Source organism: Aulonocara sp. 'chitande type north' Nkhata Bay, linkage group LG8 (genome assembly GCF_057382095.1).
Source record: "Aulonocara sp. 'chitande type north' Nkhata Bay isolate Kocher_YH1m ecotype deep benthic linkage group LG8, A_spYH_male_GT1.1, whole genome shotgun sequence".
Classification (NCBI taxonomy): domain Eukaryota; kingdom Metazoa; phylum Chordata; class Actinopteri; order Cichliformes; family Cichlidae; genus Aulonocara; species Aulonocara sp. 'chitande type north' Nkhata Bay.
The window spans coordinates 4423779-4444999 of record NC_141351.1 but is presented as its reverse complement, the minus strand read 5'-3'; the positions used below and the strand labels follow the sequence as shown (position 1 = coordinate 4444999).

Below are 21221 nucleotides of genomic sequence, written 5' to 3'. Positions count from 1 at the left end.
GGAGGAGCAGATACAGAAAGGTAAAGGAGGTGACACTGTGGCAACAACTCAGTGTTTGAATGTAATGTTTTTCATCCTCCTGCCTCTTGAACTTTGGATCAAGTGATGATGAATTTTGAACAGAGAACTCTTTCTTCATCACTAGACTAGACTAACTCATCATTGCAGAACATCCATCCAACCATTTCCACTTATCAAATTTACAGCCTGGAGAGGTCACCAGTCTGTTACAGGACAAATACAGTTCCCATACAGACACCCATTCAACCTATGGCTAATTTAGAATAACTAATTAACCTGAAATACAGGAAGCTGGGTTATCCAAAGTTTGGCTGGACTGCTGAGAGAAAGGTTCATCAGCAGCTTTAAATTTCTCCAAGTATGTAATGTATGAAAGTGTGTGTGTGTGAACATATGGAAGACGTGTTTGTTTTTGGGACATCTACGCTTATATTTTATATCTGAGGATCTTTGTAACTATGTTTAAAAAACTTTATACAAATAAAGTTATTATCGTATGATTATTTTTTATTGCATACAGCCTCTCTGAAATCCTGAAATGGACAACCAAAGTTCTACAAAAGGATTAGTGAGCACTGCTCCACACACTAAAACTTTAGAAATGAAGGAAAACAAAGAAGCAAAGAAAGAGCCAGAAAATACATTGAATCAATTGATGGCGTTCCAGGGAGCTCTTGATGAGAAGAAAAAGAAAATGAAGAAGGCAAACAAAGAAACTGAAAAGGCAAAAATGGCAATGAGGGAAAGGCAGAGAGCACTAGAAAGGGGAAACATGCAGTAAGCAAAGAGGGAAAAGGAAACAGCAAAGAAGACAACTGAATAGGCAAAACTGAAAATGAGGGACTGAAAAGTCCAGTGAGCTCTGGAAGAGGAAATACAGAAGGCAAAGGAGGAAAATGAAACAGTAGGGAAGGCAACAGAAATGACAAAGAAACAAATGATAGAAGTTTAGAGAGTGCTGGGAGAGAAGAAAAAAGAGATCCAGAAGCAAGTGAAAGCAAGTGAAGCAGCAAAACATGCAACTGAAATTGCACAACTGCAAGCTGAGGTAGCAGAACTGAAACCCGAAGAAGCAAAGATGGGACTGATGGAAATGCAGACTGAATTGGAAGTAGAGGACAAGGAAATAAAAACAGGCAAAGATGCAAACTGAAATCGCAAAAAAAGAACTGATGGAATTCCAGAGAAAGCTCAAGGAGGCCAAAAAAGAAATCCAAGAAGCAAAGACAGAAAATGTAAAAGTGAACCAGGAAACTGAAATTGCAAACAAAAGGAAGTCATGGAAATCCAGACAGCACTGAAAGACGAAAAATTAGAAGCAAATATGGAAACTGGAATAGCAAAGAAGTACTGAACCGAATTGAACTGAAATGAAGTTCATTTATTTAAGTACAATCAAAGACTGCAGCAATCCATCTAATGCTTTGGATGTGTTGCCAGGAGAAAGTTTTTTTTTCTCTTTAAAGAATATGGCAGGACAAATGACAAGACTTCAACAATGTTCTTTAGACCAACAAGATCAAAGGGGCGATAAGTCACTATCATGCACAGGACCAGGTTAGGTGCAAACCAAACACCACATACCAGCCGTAAAGCACGGTGGTGGAAGTATAACGATTCGGGCTTGTTTTGCAGCCAAAGAATCTGGGGGTTCCTTTATACATTGTGTCAACCATGAACTCCATTCTACACCAAAGTAGTTTAGAGTCAAACGTAAGGCAGCTAAGGCTTGTCGTTGATGTTAATTTAATAATGCGTTAAAATCTTTTGTATTAGCTTTATTAGTTAAAAAACACTAACTTTCAAGTCCACCTCATTTGGCACATGATCTGGTTCTTATATAGTGCTTTTCTACATTCATACTCCAATGAGAACACATTAAGCAACTCAGGGCTCAGTATTTTGTACAAAGACACCTTTTGCATCAGGATACTCTGGCAAACAGACTGGAGCAGCTCGGAATCAAAACACCAACCTTCCAGGTTAGTAAATGACCTGCTCCGCCTGCTGCCTGAGCTATAGCCCCCCTACCTGCTCAACCTTAGCACCTCAGCAACTTCCCTTGTAGTGTGAAATAATGGTGCATCAGCTCGTTTGAATCCTTGGGACCCCGCTCTCCCAGTTTAACTCTATTTTTGCTTTGTGTAATCAACAAAGTACCAGCCTGGGCTGATAAGCGGTACTGATTTTCTCCAGGAGGTTTAGGTCTTATCAGACAAGTTCCAGTGTTGTGATACCTGTTTTGACTGTCTCTCTCTCTCTCTCTCTCTCTCACACACACACACACACACACACACACACACACACACACACACATTTACAGTGTTGATTCCATATTTCAGATATCTGAAGTGTTTTCACAGATTCACATAAACACACAATGCACGTATCTAATTATTTACAAGTGACAACAACATTTTTATTTTTATTAAAAAGAAAGTTTTTTCTCAAAGATTTTTCTTTTCCTTTTAAACAAAGCATCTTAAACAGTTTGAGAAATGAAATGTCCTGTAAGAACACATCAGGAGTGGAGAGAAAACCTTAAGACTCGTGAGCTGGGTGACAGAAAGTACGCAACACCTCCCCCTCTGCTGAATGTTCCTCCTTTCCTCCAAGTTGGTGTGTTGCTGTTCCCGGCCCCCTGTGGCCTCATTATAACACAGACTGAAACACAGCAGCCATGTCTGATAGCAAGGACAACAGCACACGCACACACACACAGACACACATAACCTGAGAGAGCCTTGTTTTACAGACACTTGCTTTCATCTAAAACACAGATCGTTCCACACACTTAATGTCCGTTCAAAAACCAGAACGGAGTCACGAAACACATGCACGCTAAATAATAAGGAATTATATAACAAGACAAATACAGCTCTATAATTTTAGCTTCACTTCATTGTTTACATCCAACCCACACAAAATGTAGGATATACATCAATTCTCTCTAAACATTTGGAAAATGCAAATCGCATTCAAAACAGGAAACGCAACTATGGCAGCAATGTACATCATCATATTTTCCAACAGGATCATTGAGATGGTTTCAGCTCTGCTTGGTCTTACCATCTTCATGTTCATATCCAAACTTTTATCAGCGGAGAGGCATGTCACCTGCTCTAATAAACCTTTTAGGAGGCTAGACTGGTTAAAAATATTTACAGGTTCACAACTCTCTTTATATAGCATTTGGTTAAAAAACATACCAATAAAACACTCAATTTTAAATTGTTCCACAATGCAGCTCGACCCTTTTATTAAGTGGTTGCAGACATGCAACCGCTAACCACATGACGTTAACTTATCTGTCATTTTGGATGTGCGACAATCATGGCAACAATGTGAGCCCCAGTCCTACAAACCTTTTTGTAGCCCTTTGCTAGCTCAGATTTTTACTGTTGCTAGGCTAGTTGTTAGCAATTATTTACAGATAAACATGAACATCTACAGGCAACTGTGGAAATGTGTATATACGTATACATGTATTTTATGTTCACGTATGTGTGCTTATGTGTGAATGTGTACATTTTTGTACATGTATGTGCATATTTGCATGTACACATATTTTTTACAAACATACATGGATGTCTTATAATGTTTTCATCTTATCTATTTTAACTCTTTTTAATTATATTATCCCTCTGTTCAGCACTTTGGCCGACACTTGATGTCTTTTAAATGTGCTATATAAATAAAGATGACTTGACTAGATAAGGACTAGGAGGTTTTTGCTGCAGTGAGAGACTCTCTAGGAAGCCTACAAGAACCACTGCCAAACAGTCGAGGAATATGCATTTTAAGCTAGCAACTGGTGGCTGTATCATGGCCAAAACAGCATGCAACTTTTGAGCAATGTGCATGACATCGCGTGAACATTTTTGTTGGAAAAACCATTGTTGGCATGCAGAGCAGGAAGACATTTCTTGAGGTTGACCACCAGGTGTGCATTCATTTCAGGTGAGATTTTGGCTAACTCCTCTTTACAGAAACTTTAAATCCTTTCATGGCTATCACTTAGCAACTTGAAGCTCCCTCCAAAGATTTTCTATAGGATTGAGGTGTGGACACTGGCTAGCCTACTCTATAACTTTAATGGGCTTCTTCTTTAGTCATGTTAGAAGACCCATCTTTAGATTTTACGCCACATGCTGGTCCATTGGCCCCTTAATGCGGTGAAGTTGTCGTACCCTTGGTGGAAAAACAGCCCCGACTTTAGATGTTATTCCAGCTCCGTGCTTGACTGTGGGAATGGAGCTCTTTGTGTCATAACCTTTATGTAATGTGTTTTTCCTTCTGGATTTTTGGTCAATATTCTTTCTCTTTCTCTCTATTAAAATGAAACTGTCATAAAAATTAGAGACTGTTCATTTCTTTGTGACTGAGCAAGTTAACAAATTCAGCAGGTGATCACATAATTGTTTCCTCCCTCTGTATGTGCAGACTTAGAAACCAGTCTTCTTTTTTTGTGGATTTGAAACTAAATCTCATAAATTGTGATATATTATAGAAATTAAATTAAAATTTAATTAAAAAGTGCAGATTAAGTATTTTTATTTAAAAATGAGTAAAATATCTTTCAAAAAAACGATTAACAAAAACCTTATTAAAACATCTCTTCCTTTATGTGCACAGCTGTATTACTGTGTCATGCCTTTTGCGTATGCACTCCATTTAGCCTCTTTCTACAAAGGTGCTGCTCAAAATGTACAAGTTTATCATTCATATCATGACTAAGATCTGAGGCATGCAGATTACAACTTCATAATTAGCGGGCCGTCAGGTTAGCTGGGGTCAAACACTAATCTCAGTGCTAATTAAAATTTAGCTTGTGCAGCTCATCAAAACAATTAGTGGAGAACAATAATGAGAGGAGTGATGGAAGGAGGGGGACTGTGTGTGCTTGTAGACTAGGATTCAATAAACGAGACAGAGGCTCCAACATGCTTTCAATGCCAATGGCACAGCAGTGGAATGGCCAGTGTGTATATGCCACCAAGACAGAGGGGTCCAATCCTGGGAGAAGATGAGAGGAAAGGGAGGAGAAGGAAGCAAGCGAGAGAGAGCGGTGTGGAAATACAAGAAAAGGAGCATCCAAATGTTTCAACAGACAGAAAGAACAACCGCTCACAATCTGATAAGTTAAGAAAAGTGATGCTGGGACATTTCATTCAAATCTCTCTCCCTCTGCCTCATGTTCTTCCTCCCCACAGCCTTGTTTTCCTCTTGGCTACTTCTTCTTCCACAGAAGCAGCCGTCTGCCAATATGATCCCTCCTCAATCTTAAGGTGACACGAAAAAAAGGAGGGGAGGGCGGAGACTTGGCTGACAAAAGTACAGAGACAAAAGTAAACAAGTGCAGATGGTCTGCGTGTTGTTAAAGGACAGCGGTGGATGCGAGGTGAAGGACACGAATCTGCCGCCACCATTGCGGAAACTTTGCATTTCTCCTCTCGTCTTTTTCTTCTCGCTTTGCTTCCGCAGCCCAGAGGACGACCCTCAGAGACTTGCCTGCCTCGACATCGGCGGTCCATCTGTGTCTCCCTAAAACACACGCAGTAATACACACACTCCCAAGTGTTTCACACAATGTTTACATTACATTGGCCCAGCCTACAGCGGGAAACAGACAGCAAGAGAATACACAACTGACGGCTTCTCTCTGTACGAGTATTTATAGTACAGAGAAGAAAAACGCTGCTGGGACAGACTCACTCACTCCTTCATGGAATTTCCCCATCTTGGACGTCACAGACAAAAACGAACACCACAAAAATGACACTTATTCTGGGCACCTTTATAGCTGCATTACATAACGCAGCACATTCAAACAAAACAGAAGCATCAATCCAAAAATCAAACACCCACTGCTTGTAGGAGAAATAGATTTATTATTCGGGGGTTGTGAATATACATGCTCTGTTTTTTTATGATGTCTAAAGGTAAAGACAACATTCACAAGGCGGATCTTTTGTGCAACAGTTTCAGTAGACTCGCTCCTCACAGATAAAAGCATCATATGCAATGGTTTTTAAAATGTATGTACACGGTTACACACAAATCAACCGCCGCCAGGCAGGTCTCCTCTGTCAAATCCGTGTGTCGTGAACACAGGAGCTGGAACGCATGCCGGAGAGGTCCCTCTGCAAAATGTTATCGGCCCAGTTCATTTAAAGGGCTCTCAGCTTATCCTCTATTAGGGATCTTCTGGGGTAACGGTAAAGCTACAACTTTTTGCAAAGTTGCTACAGGTTTATCAGATTGCCACTGTTGCTTAGCTCATCTGAGCATTTCTACACATTGATTTGAATTAAAACCTGGAGCTGATATTTGAGGTAATACCTGGTATTGCTGATAAAGAACAGGCTGGAGTAACAGATGTGGAATGGCTAGCAGGACGACACCCTCAAGATTCCTTAGCCCTACCCCTACCAACATCAGCTGCTAAAGCACCGCCATCCAGTGATGGCAAAGCCGGACTCACTAGCCACATCCAACAAAAAAAGAACTAGGCTTGAGCTGCAGGTCTTAGAAGAGCAGTTTTTGAGGATAACATGCTCGGTCAGTTTATTCAGCTGTCATTCTATCTGCGTGTTTGTAGTTCCGTCCAGGAGTAACCGGCGGAGCTCCTGTGGGTCGGTGACGGGCAGAGAGCACGTGAAGTCCTGACAGACGTAGGCTGTGGCTACACCGCGCAGCTGCGACATGGAGGAGAGGACGGGCAGGCGCTGGCACAGGAAACTCTCCGTGTCCCCATCAGCGAGCATCAAGACCTGAAAGAGCCAAGCAAAAAGTATGTGGCATCAGATTACAAGGACAGAACTGATCAACAAGGTGCAGTAAACATTTCTTTGACCATAAATCAGTTCGCCATTATGATAACATTTATGCTTCAAGATTAGGATAATGTTTGCATATAGAAGCGTACGTGCTGAATCTCTAATTAACAAATCGGGATTAAGAGAGGTTAATTAAACTCAATCCAAGCTCCAGTTAAAATAGTTAACATCTCATCTCCAGCTAGTACTTGGTAGACCATCCTCTGTCTCAAACAAGCCACTTTAACTCCTATGGTCTTCGCTTTAAATCAGGCTTCTTTTGATTGGCTGTCCCTCAAAGACAAAAGGTTTGAACAGCAGGTGGGTGTGGCTTCTACTCTGGGGTGTGGCTTCTATGCTGACATGTGCCTGATATGACCATATTAGTATGCTGCTCTCACTGACATCAAACAGAAGACATGCTGTTATGCTTGTAAATTAATAAAAGTGAACTGAGTTGAAATATTGTGCATCTGCTCAAAGGCAGTGATTTCAGTGAAGCTAGCCCCTCCTGTATGCTAATTCCTAATGCATACACACATTTTGTTTTAGCATCATGGAAAACTGGAATTCTGTGTGTGGGACACAGGAATTACAGCTGAGAAGCAGAAAAATCAAACGAGTGCTGGAACAGTAAATAGAAACCATTTGTTTTAATACGAACAAAAAAAAAAAAAGAAAGTCAGTTGTTGCCATTTGGCCAAGCGTGAAAATGGTTTGAGTAATTGGGATTGTCATTTTTATGTTACTTCCATCTGTGTGGCAGCAGTCCAGTCACTAAAGAAGAGTGTTACTGTCTGGGAGAAAGATGTTCAGTGTAATTACATCTTTAAACCATTTCTGTGTCAACGCATCATCTCGGCACACAGCGCGGCCTCGTGCTGATCATGATTGCTCTCTTTATTCCTTTAATACAGCTGTACTACTCCCATACACTCACCCAAAATAACCCTCCCAAAAACACCACATTCAAACGTGGGTCAGTGGCTGCTATGCTGTCATGCCCACACCAAGTCAAGAAATTATTATGTGTGTGTCTGTGTGGGGGATACATGCGTGGTTCACCAGTCCTGCCTGCAGCAATGACGCTTTAAAAAAAGACAAAAACCCAAACAAATAATTTAAGTATGTATTCACAAGAATGTGAATTTGGGCTTCAGGTCACCAGAGAGAGAAAAACTGGCTGCCTGTCTTTGTGCATGTCTGTGTGTCACTGCAGTGTTGGACAGGCAGCAGAGCGAAGTTAAAGAGAGCTGCCCTGTCTGGTCCCTGGGCGGTTTCCTGTCAGACACGTGTCATTTCCTCCTGGCCCTGCACCACCTCTGGTTCACAACGGAGCGAGAAATGACAATACAAACAAGGAGCGGAGGGAAAAATGAGAAAAGGAAGGAGAAAGGAGACGAGATCGGACGACTGCAGGAGGGTAGAGGTGAAACTTCTTGAGTAGACTGACATGACCGTCGGTATAATAAGCTGACAACCAGAGGCAGTATAGGAAACAAACACTGGTTACAGGTTTGAATGATCGACAGAGTATCTGCAGTATATAAACATCTAAGACAAGCTTGAGCCAGGTAGGTTAAACCTCTGCACTGTTTTATCCACACAGCAGATGAACTTAATCAGGTCTTGTTTGTTTTTCCAATAATAAATTGTACATTTGCTAGTAAGACAAATGACCACCTTATCCTTTAGCACAGCCTGAACTATCTTAGGAAAGCTTTCCTGTTGTTTGTTCAGGCAGTCTTCAGGAACATCTTGATGTATGCAAAATCATCCAGGTAAGGAAATCCCCCAAAGTAGTCTTATGGGTCTTCAGGAATAGTTCTCCAGACGTCCCCTTTCTCTTCTTTGGAGGTCGACTGCCTTTCGTTGTGTTCTTTGTCGAGATGCCGCACTGCTTCAATAGTGCTGAGGTCCAGGCAGGGAGGCCAATCCATGACTGACAGTGTTCGATAGTGTGCTTTTCTATCCAGATTCGCTGTTCCTGCACTGACCGTGTGTTTACACTGTCATGCTGAAAAATGCAGCCATTGCGATTCACATCCTTCCCAGTTGGTATTGAATGGTGGGTCAAAATCTGAAAGTACTTTCCTAGATTGATAAATTGCATCAATTTTGACAAGTTCTCCAACAACAGCTCCAAACCATGACAGAGCCTCCACCGTGTCTTACAGATGGCTGTAGACACTCACTATTGTACATCGTTGCTGACTTCCTGCCGACATTGGTTTAGTCCTGTTAGTCCAGATCTTGTGTAATGTGGGATACCTCAGCCTTTTCTCCCAGTTTCCCTTCCTTCAGAATGTCTTCTTGACAGCCACCATTTGACAGAGACCATTGTGCTGAATGCTCAGTAAACAACTGATGCATCTCTCTGATATTGTGTCAGGTCTTTAATAGATTTTTTCCTAATTGTTAAGGTCATCACTTTCAGATACTGATACAATTCACAGAGATGTATAATTCCTAGATGATGCATCTTAATGAGTCCAGTTACCCTCCGACACTTCCCTTTTGCACAACTATATGGTTGACAATGAATATCATTCCCATCAAAGTCAGCTGTACTTTGCATTTAGTCCAAATTTGCTAACATGCTCAACTCTAATGGCAAACCTGTTAAACACAAACCTGCTAATCATCAGCATTACCCAGCTGTCCCTGTGATTCCTTAAATGCTGCTGTGCTGCAGTACTAACTCTTAGAGCTGCTAGCAAAGCATTTAATAAAAAGATCGAAACACTGTTTTGGTATCAGTGATAAAACAACATTAATATATCAGAACTGTGATCTGGGAATATTAGAAATGTCATCCCTTCACAGAGTACATAATGATCAGTATGAAGTATGGATTAAACATAAATAATGATACAGTAAAATATCACGGTCCTTCATCTTCCTATGGGTTACCCAGTGGCTAGAAACATCCATATTTAAATTGAAATAGGCAGTAACTCTGAAGTGCATACAGCAATGTGAAGCACATTAATCAACTTCACACATTATTAACACTGATTAATAATGCTAATACACACACTGACACTGCACTGCAATATACAGTATAGATATAAACAGAAATCCTGCTCTTTGCCTTTCAGATGTATGTTTTTGGTCTTCTATCTACAGCTGTTTTGACACAGTCATCAATAATGTATTGTTATTATTCCGATTAATTCAACCTGTAGTATGCGAGTGCACGTGGGGGTGTGTAGGACATGTTAATGTGAGCTTATCCGTGTACTGTGATCCACTCCGTACAATAACGCTGCACCCTGTTACATGTCCACATGTACAGGTGGCTGTAATAAACTAGAGCACACAGGTACTCCCGATCCTGCTTTCATCGCTAATTGTTCTTTAGTCATTAGACAAAATTGTCTGCTGGAGGAGACTCTCCTCTTCTGTAAGCGTGCCAGCCAGCACTCACCCGGGCCACCATGCGGAACTGTTTGCATCCTCTTCACCCCGTCTCAATGAGCCTTCTCATTCACTGGCTGTCTCAGAGCTCCCCAAGTGCTCCACTCAGCCATTTAGATGCTCATTTGTGCCGAGAGCCATCTGCACTTCAAAAGCCAAAAAACTATCAATAGATTACGCCGCTCAAATCCATCCATCCATCCATTCGCTTCCGCTTATCCTTTTCAGGGGCGCGGGGGGCGCTGGAGCCCATCCCAGCTGTCATAGGGCGAGAGGCGGGGTACACCCTGGACAGGTCGCCAGTCTGTCGCAGGGCCAACACACAGGAACAAACAACCATTCACACTCACATTCATACCTAGTGACAATTTGGATTATCCAATTAACCTATCCCCACAAGCTGCATGTCTTTGGACGGTGGGAGGAAGCCGGAGTACCCGGAGGGAACCCACGCAAACACGGGGAGAACATGCAAACTCCACACAGAAAGACCCCGGCCTGATGTTGGAATTGAACTCAGGACCTTCTTGCTGTGCGGCAACAGTGCTAACCACCGTGCTGCTGTGTTGAACTACTTCTGTGTCTATTACTAAATATGCTGTGTGGTAAAGAAAATTCTTCCTTAAGGGGAGCATGAAAGGATGCTGCCCACATCTTATCTTCTCAAAATTCATGCAGGCTTACGTGTTTGAAGAAGCTCAGATGATAAATAATTTTGGCACTAAAAAACAGAAAACTGTGGAAACATCACACCGAGCACCGGAGAGAGCTGTCTACAAACATTTTTGGGCATTAAATCAGGGGAAGACTGGGAAGAAGCATGATGGAGTGTGTTCATATTGGTGTGACCGTTGTCATAGCGACCAGAGGAGGATTTCCCTGCCAAACTGAACCTTTTCCACCCTGACTTGATTCTTCTTTTGGCTTCATGCCGTCCCTCCCTGGGTTCAGACCACATCCAGCCACGTGGCCTCAACTTAAAGGTCGCTCAGTAGTCTGTCTGTGTCACAACAACACGATCTGCACAGACCCCTCGGTGCTGGAAACGACCTGTGCGTGTGTGTGTGTGTGTGTGTGTGTGTGTGTGTGTGAAGCTGAAACAAAGAAACAGAGACAGACAGATCCAGATTACGTGTGAATGTACACACGAAGGCTTGTGGATGTGACGGACTGAACGCAAAGTCTGTGTGTGTGTGTGTGTGTGTGTGTGTGTGTGTGTGTGTGTGTGTGTGTGTGTGTGTGTGTGTGTGTGTGAAGCTGTAGCAGACAGCACAGTTGGCTACACATGAGAGTGCAAACTCCCACAGGGTTAATCCCCTCATACTGGGCAACCCTGAAACAAATACACACACACACACACACACCTCCCACCCGTTAAATGTCCCTACACTGACAGCTCCCTCCCACTCTACATCTCTCATTCTGCCAAAGCAGAAGAGCTCAGACATTTAAAAAGAACATGCCGTACCTGTGCTGACAGCAACTCGCAAACACACACGCAGCTTCGGAAATCATTTTATCATACTTAGCATCCGCACAACTTGGGGGCTAAACTCACACAATGATCGCATCGAATGCGTGCTTTCAGGAGCCGCTGTCACACCTGAGGAAGAGCAATCACAGTTCTACACGCAGTCAAGCGTGAAGAGAATTACTTCCCCCATCCCTCTCACTTTTGTTTTGTCCAACTTGCACGCACACACGCGCACACACACATGCATGCATGCTCACTGTGTGCTGCTCAGTCATCACTGCAACCTGACATCTGGACTTCTGCCCCAGGACAGAAACAGACAAATTCACGCTTTTACGTACATTCTGTGACAGTGTGCTGCTCATATCACCAGTCATCCAGTGACTTTAACTTTACCCTTGGGTTCATTTATTTATCTTTTCAACAAGAGAGAAGGATGAGAGGAGGTGAGTGTGCCAGAAAGAAAACTGGACAGGAGACATTTGAGAGGAAGGAGAAGGTCAGAGAAACGGGAACGGATTCGGCTGATTTGGGAGCATTAAGCAGGATTGAGCTCAAACTCTTCACAGAGATCAAAATCTGCCTTTTTCTACACTTAACTATATAATATCCAGAACAGTTAACACACTTCAACTAAGTGCACATTTTAATGCAAGGCTTAATATTCAGTTTAAACTCAGACTCCAAATATGATCACCTACACCACATTAAAAGCAAGAATCTGGAAGCTTTCCTTATCCTTCCAAAAACAGTTATGACACACAAGGGCTCTGACGAGGATCTGAGGCTTTCCTATGGATTAAAATTTTGGACCGCCTCATATTTGAGGTGTTTCGTCTTCTTCAAGCTAACGCTTAACAGTTTTTACAGTGTGGAGTTCCCACTGTCCTGCTCACAAAGACCACTGCTGTCAAAGGAAGGGTGTGTTAAATGTGCAGAAATGTTTAGGTGGGTGGCAGTGGTGGGGGTGTAAATCAGCTTATCATGTGCATGAATATCAGGAGTTTCACAGCAGGTTACTGAAATGTGACAATATCATTGATGTTCTCCCAGTTTGTTTTTTTTAAATCCAGAGAATTAAAAAGACTGACACGAAAATGTGGAATCAAGCTAATGTCCAAAATTATGCACATTACTTGACACAAGAGCTACGAATACAGACATAAGGAAAAAAACTACAAAATAAGCCTGCGCGCACGCACGCGCACGCGCACACACACACACACACACACACACTTGCCGTCTGACCCGAGTTAGAATGAGTGGGCGAGCCTGTTCTGGCAGTGTGTTCTGTCTTTTGTCAAGCTGGGCATCAGTTTTCAGCTGCTGACAGTCTCTACAGGACCCTCTTCACTAAATCAAACTGTGTCTGCAGCAAGATGTGAGAATGCCTTGGGATCTGAGCAGAATTAACAGCCTCTCTCTTCAATCAGGCCCTGACACCTACGGCACACTTCATCAGCTTCTGTTGTGTTTAAGATGAAAGAAGATTCTCATTTTTTAATGTCGTAAAAGTCACGCCAAGTTAGAAATGCTAAAGCAATAAAATCTGACATATGAGTGATACAAGGACGAGGCCAGTAGTCTGAAATATCCCAGATATACAGGCGGGTGACTAATGAAGGAAAAAGACTTGAACCCTTGACCCCTGTATGGAGAGGATCTGCTGGCTCTGTTATGCTGGGGTGGGGGTCTGTCTCCTTAGAAGGAAGGATGACTGTAAATCCATACAAAGATGTTCTGAGGAATCACCTTTACCTTTTTGGAAGAATGTCGTTCATTACTCCAGTAACATTTCAGCGATTGGGTGATCTTTCTGGAGGAACAGTGGAGCAGATCTGGTTGTATGGAAAGGCCCAATCAAAGGTCCTCCCTTACTAATGTAACGGGGAACATTATATCAAAGACATCACAAAATGCATAAGTGTCCTACTTCACATTTAAAGAAGAATGTTAAGCACGGCTCCACAACACGGGTGGAGAATCATCCTGGTGCTACACGTTTGAAACGGCAACGGTTAGCTTTAGTTTGGTTAATATTAGAACCACCAAGAGGGTCATTTATGTAGCTGTGTATAAAACTCATCATCTCATACTTCATTACTTATCCAGTGTTTTAGTGCTGGCTAAAATGACAAATTATTACAAACACCTCTACTTAAAGCCGCCAAGAGAATTTGACCCCCAACAGAAATCACTGTAAAAATGCTGCACTTTACATTTACAGCACACCTGCATTGTTGACACATGAGCAAGAAACAGCTAGATGTGATTGATAGATGAATACACAGGGCACTGTAGTTAGATAAAAGATGAATGGTTACTACGGTGCTGACCCGGGGCTGGAAGTGTAGAGAATTGGGCAGATTTCTACTGTCAGAGCAGAGAGTCCAAAGTAGTAATCAGAGCAAAAAAAAGTGAAATACACAGCAGATCAGCTGAACTGATTTCAGGCCTGAGGAGCAGAGCCGAGGAGGGCTGCAGACTGAGGTGGAGCAATGTGGGTGGTGGTGAATGAGAGAGGCTACAAGTCCACTGAAGGAAAAGCAGACATGACAAACTTTCACTGTTTTACCTTTATAATAATTCATTTATTAAAATTAACTTAATATTTTGCTGTTGCAACAACTGGGTTATCAGTGAGCGCTCCGTTTTCGATCCTGTCTTTATATTAATTACATTCAGTTTCCAATTCAATTCAATTGAAGTTTATCTATATAGCACGAATTCACAACAAAAGCCGCCTCAAGGCGATTTTTATTGTAGGGTAAAGACCCAACAATAAGACAGACAAAACCTCAACAATCAGACGGCCCCATTTCAACAGTAGCAGAACCAGGCTCAGGTAGGGGCCATCTGCTGTGACCAGTTGGGGGGGTAAGAGGAAAACGATACGAAAAAGAGAAGACAAATGAAACCACAACATAGGGAGACGGGACAAAGCAGGGTGAGGGAGAGAGGAGACTACAATTAATGCTGCAGTGGCGTAAAAATATGTGAAGAGTAAAAAAGGTGAGCGGAGAAGAAGTGCACAGTGTATCCTATTAAGTCCTTCAGCATTCTGAGCATGAAGCAGCATAGCTAGAAGATGGTTCAGGGACATCTGATCTAGCCCCAACTACAAGCTCTATCAAAAAAACCTAATCTTGAAAATAGAGAGGGTGTCACACTGGGAGCTGGTTCCATGGGAGAGGAGCTGACAGCTGAAGGCTCTACTTTTAGAAACTCTGGGAACCAGAGTGCTCTGTTAGGATCATGTGCATGTATGACAGGACCTGATTATTCAAGATGTTGTATGTGACGAGAAGGATTTTGAATTCAATTCTGGATTTAACTGGGAGCCAATGACAAGAAACTAATATGGGAGAAAACAGAAACAAGCAAAATGAACTCTCATCCTCTCAAAGCTGGGGGCTTTTTAGGGAATTATAAGATCGATAAAACCTGATAATAATAAACATCAATAGTCCAGCATAGAGATAATCAGTCCAACATATTTGTTTATGTGTGCACTGAAAAACATATCCTGATCAAAAGTGTACTGAAGGTTATTCTAATATACTGTAAATTATTATATTTATAGATTAAACAAAGCAAATCTGTATCAACTTACATCAACAATATGTGGTTGTTGAATAGTGGTATTGTAAAGCGCTTTGGGTGCCTTGAAAAGCGCTATATAAATCCAATCCATTATTATTATTATTATCAATCAGAATACTACAGATGTCTGCAAATTATTATTATATAATAATATTTATAATAAAAATATTATATTATCATAATCGGCCTTTGTCAATACTCAATATCGACTCATAAGAAAAGATTTACATTCTGTTTTGCTTTTGCAAAAGCAGAAAAAATAATAGAGATGAACTTTTTTTTGAACCAAAAGAAATCTAGATTCTTGTCAGATGTAACTAATTTAATCCTTGACAGAGAGCTTGGCTCTTGTTTCAGGTGGCTTTACACTCAGGGTCACTGGAAGGCAGATGAACAGTACATCTGTGCCCCTGAGAACCACTAGCCACTAACTGGATGTGTGAGATGAAAGACTGCTGGACTCCATCTGAGGTGTTTCATTAGCTCTCAGTCGTACAGTGGGCCAGAATTGGAAATAAGGTCTAAAATTTTGCTTCTTTCTAATTCACTATGGGAAATTGTGTGAATTTCAGCACGTGTATGGATACTAGCTCTGTGTGTGAAAGATTGATCAGCTAGAACATATTTGTATGTCTTTTAATTTCAGCACAAAATGAACAAAGTGAGTTTTCAATTATTTTTCTTAGCCTTTCCAACAACACCATTCTGTTTACAGGATATCTTTGTATACTGAGATTTTAGCTTCATACTGCTGTAAAAAATGTGAGCAGAACTGAATTATTCAAGCGTTATTAACCCTCTGGGGTCCAGGGTATAATTGGCCGTTTTTGACTACTTTTGATTTTACTTCTATATTTCACCTTTAAAAACTGTTCATCTTGCTTTGTTTGGTATCATTCTCTTCAGCACAGCCCTCATACCTCATATCTGGTGTCATTCCTAAAACTTACCCCCTCTTCCTAAACAACCAAATGCCACATATAATTTTGTGATTCGTTGACATGGTACACTTTAACACCAATAGGAAAGGGGTGTTTTTCTTTAAAAAAAAAAATTTTTGCTCCAAAGGGGAGAGTGGTTGCTAGCGCTGTCCTTAGAAAACACTGTTTATACCATTTTATTCAGACACAAAGATAGCGTGTATTTTTCTTTTATCATAACTCTCGTTTTACATGGCCTATCAACACAATTCAAAAACTGGTATATAGTTTGCAGTCCACACTTTTGACAAGTTGAAATGGAGGCTGTGCATCGTTCCATCTTGTTGTCTTAAATTGGTCATGTGATTTTGACGCACTCGTGCATCCGTCGACCCTAGAGGGTTAAAGAAAATAACTACTAATTTCTAACTTTAGTACTAATAACTACTTCATTCTTCTTGCAACTTCACAAAAAATGACTGTTTTAATTTTATATAGCTATTTTAATGTCTAATCAAGTGTGTCAAACATAAGGCCCAGGGTCCACAATCAGCCCAGCAAGGACAAGGACAGCAAGCAAGGAAAATATGAAGAGGGCAGAAAGTTTTAGAAGTTATACAACTGATAAAAATCTTCTCTATAGCCATTCTTACTACACCAAAGTAGTTAAGTAACAGATAAACAATTAAATGACAGAAAAGTTCCTGTTTTTTTACTTTCTACCATAGAAGTTTCAATTAAAACAAGAAAACTTTCATCAATCAATAAGCTGTAAGTTCTATAAATATGGGACAGTCTGGGCAGTGAGCTGCCAGAATCTTTTCTGTATTTTTAGATATTTATCGTGTAGAAAAACTGAAATTGAACTTCTTTATTTTATAGTAAGATGTCTCAGGAATTAAATGTGTAGTTAAATGTGTAGTTAAATGTCTTTACACAATGTATGTTTCACTCGGCGATCAAAGTGGCCTTCAATGGAAAATGAGTTTGACATCCCTGGTCTAAATGCTCTTTTATATCCTCTTACGCTGCTTTTGTAAATTACCTTTGATGTCTTTTGAAATTTTATGTAAAGCACTTTGAATAGCCTTGCTGTTAAAATGTGCTAAAGAAATAAACTTGCCTTGCCTCCTCGATAGAATGTTACAAGGTCCAGATACTAGATACCATTCATCAGTTTCAGATAAGAGATCCAAGTGAAAATTACATGATACTGGCTGAGGCAGATGAAGAAGTACACCAGTACAGGAAGGAGACACAGGCAGCCAACAGGAACAAAATCCAAATTGTTGCTTTGAAAATAAATTATCTGAAAGAGACAGACTAAGACTGAACTGCTTGTAGAGAATTTGCATGCAGTTCGGAGTAATGTTGATGCAGGATTTTCTTCCACTAAATGCAAATTGATTCTTGGCACTGTCAATGAACAAAATGCTCAGAACTGCTTTCCTTCCTTTGACTGCCAGGGAGATATTGGCTCAGCTTAGAGTGCTTCCAACTATTTATGGGCACACAAACTTTCGTTAAAGCAGTTTTCTACTGTTCCTTTCAAAAGTTTACATGAAAGATTGAGTTTTCATGTTTGGAAATGTTGTGCTGAAATGCTACTTTTTCATATCTATACATGCTACCACAGATGATGTATTTTTTAAATAATTAAAATAAAAATGATATCACAATAGAAATACACTGTAAAAATGTGATATTAAGTTTTTTAAACTGGCTTTTGAGTTTTTTTTAAAAATGTAAAAATGTATTATTACTTAAATCCACCACCGCCAAGCTTGGGTGTGAGTAGAGCCCTCTAGTGGGTTGCCACACATGCCCAGCCCCCCGAACACCCAAACAAACAGTCCACTAGTCCAGGACCCGGGGCTTAATCAAATGTCCAGAACGACTGAAACGCGGAGTCCGAGAACTGGCTGTGGGCTCACCAGGCCGGGAAGGACAGGCCGAACCCTCCGCTTGCCGGACAAGCACCGACGGGCACGGTGGGATCACAGAGGGAGGGTCAGAGTCCAACGTTCCGGCAGCAGGTGGGCGGCTGCGGCGGAGGGCTGGCACCACAGGCGCATCCTGCAGAATGTGTGCAGGCTTAAGTTGGTCCACTGAAACTACCTCCTGCCGGCCCCCAAAATCCAAAAGAAACCCCCTGGCCACCACCTCTGCTGTCGTGAAAGCCAGGGGAACCACCCCTGGCCACCTGGTGGTGCGATCCACCACAGTCAAAAGGTGTGTGAAACCCTGTGACTGTGGGAGTGGTCCGACCAAATTGTCGTGCACATGGTCCGAGGGGCACCTGAGTGTGCCTGTGGACCTTCGAGCGTTAGCACAGAACACACGCAGCAGCCCAATTCTTTACCGCTTTCCGCAGGCCCGGCCAAACAAACTTGTCGCTTACCAGCTTGACCGAAGCCTGTAAGCCCGGGTGAGAGAGAGCATGGATGGAGTCGAAAACACGACGGTCCCACGAAAGGGGAACGACGGGGCACGGGCGACCCATAGACACGTCGCAAAGCAAACGCGGACCGCCATCCCACACCGGCGTGTCTTCCAGCATGAGGCTCGTCTTTCTTTATAAGTTGCAATAGGAGAACCGTTAGCCGCAATCAGCTGCAGTCCGTGGCCTGCTGCTAAGCGGTCCGCGGCGGTGGGCGTGATGAGGCTCTTCTGGGAGCCAGAGTCCAGCAGAAAACAGCGCCCGGAGCGTGAGTCTTCAATGAAGAGCAGCCTTTCCATATCGTCAGCGACTGCGGCAGGCAGCAACGCGCTCTAGCGCCAAAACGCTGATGGTAGAAACAAATCTTTCCCGCGGTGTGTAGCGGTTCCTGCCGTTAGTGCCAGCTTGTCCGCTCTGGAGAAGGCTGTTGGGGGTGTCGCCGGCAGATCCACGGCCGAGGCATGCACTCCAAATGTGTGGGAAACCAGCAGGATGCGATCTGCCTCTTCAGCCAGGGAGCGGTACTCCTGCGCCGCTAGAAACGGGGAGCTGGCGAGGCCAGTTCTCACCAGTGACAGGCAGTTGTCTGGTAAAGAGATGGACGAAAAGGAATCCTCCGTCGTCCGAACCAAGCAAGGACAACATGTTTTCCGTGAGTTCAAGAGCCGTGCCTCTGCCCAGCCTGGAGAGGGAAAGAAGTTTCTTGGCTTGCACCGCACCGGAGAGGGTGTATCGCCGCGGGAGTAGGTCCTTAAGGGCGACATATTTCCCTTGCACGGGCGGGTCCCGGAGGAGGGCCATCGCACGGCGGGTGGCTAGCAGGTTGAACGATGCCACCACATGATGAAATTTCGTGTCGTCAGCCGAGATGCCGGGGAGAGCAAACTGAGCCTCCACGCGGACAAACCATGACGAGGGGTCGTGGAGCCAGAAGTCCAGCAACTGGAGCGCCACGGCAAACGTAGCCACAGCAAACATAGCCACAGCAGGAGCTAGAGGGCCGGCAGTAGCTGGCCGTCCAGGGCGAACTCCATGGTTCGATGCGTGTTCAAGGTAGGGTCACCAATATGGAGGCATGGGACACACAAAGTTGTAGCATTTTCAGCACAACATTTCAAAACATTATTTTTGATTGATTTAAACTAACCTAGACTACAAAAGGAGAGTGTAAGTAACACCAAACAAGATGTGTTTGTCAGCTTTAGTCTGCAACTGTATTGCAGTCTACCTAGTTCCAGGTTTGGAAACTTTAACTAAAATTATTACATTTTGTCGTAGCATGCTGTGTAGAGGAATCATTTACTCAAAAAAAATCTCAGAAGTTAAATTTATGCTGCGAGTTTTCCAAGACAAAAGCAAATCTTGAGTTTTATTTAAATACAGGAAAGATACACTGATGGGTATCAAGTGTCAAAGTAAAACTTGCTAAGGGAGATTTAACCAAATATGAGTGAAATTGCATGTATATATTTGAACATGTAAGTATAGTTTTGACCTTGTGTGCATTAGAGGAAATTCTTAATAAATTCAAACTTGTGAACACAATACTTGTTTTTTTTTAAAGGTAATTCTTTGGAAAGAAAAAAAAAGTTCAAAGAAAGTATTAAATATATATATGCAAACTTCTGTCCACAACTGTGGGAAAAATCTTTTTACAAGCATAAGAACGATCAAACAAAATTTTTTTTTCATCTTGCTACACCTGTGATTACATGAGAAAGAATTTCACAGCTTATAGAGAGGGAAAGAATGACCCAAAGGGATATACAGTTGCAAAATGCCTGTATTTATGTATGTGTAAATGTGTATCCACACACAGCATAAGGATATTTACTGAGCTGAGATATGGACAAGCACGAAGCATCAAGCATGGCTACAGCACTCAAGATACCACGGGCAGAGGATTATATCGCACACATGCCACTAAAGCTGTCAACTCTGCTGAATCATGAGTGTACATGCAGCTTCACCGTTGCTTTATGAAGATGAAAAGAAAAAAAAAAGTAACATTCACTTAATGGATGAATGTGTAATGCTTTAGATTAACAAATATTAGAAGAATGGAAGGAGGTGAATGTAATGTGAAACTGAATATCTAAAGGATGTTCATTTGCAAAATAGCAGAGACAAAGCAGGAAAAAGAGGATAAGTGGCTACCTGAATGCATTAAAGTAAGCATGAAATGCACTTTTCCTCTACATGAACCATCTGGGGCCATCTGGGGCCTTTCCCAGACCTGTCAGTCAGACTGTTTTCTACTCTGGATGGTTACTGGGCTTAACAGGTCATCAAGGTATTGGCGGCTCAGGTGGTAGAGAGAGTTGCCGAACAATCAGGAGGTGGATTGATTCCTGGCTTTACATGTCGAAGACGCTGAAGATGCCCAAGTTGCCTCTGACGCATCCATTAGACTATAAATGTTGGCTAAAAAGTGCTTAGGAATAAATAAAAGCACTGAAATTGTGTGTTTTTAAGTGGCTTGTGGTAGAAAGCACTTTGAGTGGTCAAAGTGAGCAGAAAGTTGC

The 21221-nt window shown here is 42.2% G+C and overlaps 1 protein-coding gene across 1 annotated transcript in view; it reads right to left on the bottom strand.

Annotated features, from left to right (window-relative positions):
* Positions 1-5789: 5789 nt before the first annotated feature.
* The window catches only part of spata20 (spermatogenesis associated 20), a 53146-nt gene continuing 37714 nt past the window's right edge, over positions 5790-21221 (bottom strand). The window contains exon 16 of the mRNA XM_086302842.1: positions 5790-6794. Coding sequence (XP_086158968.1) covers positions 6600-6794 — 195 coding nt within the window. The 3' untranslated portion in view covers positions 5790-6599. The remainder of the gene's footprint in view (positions 6795-21221) is intronic.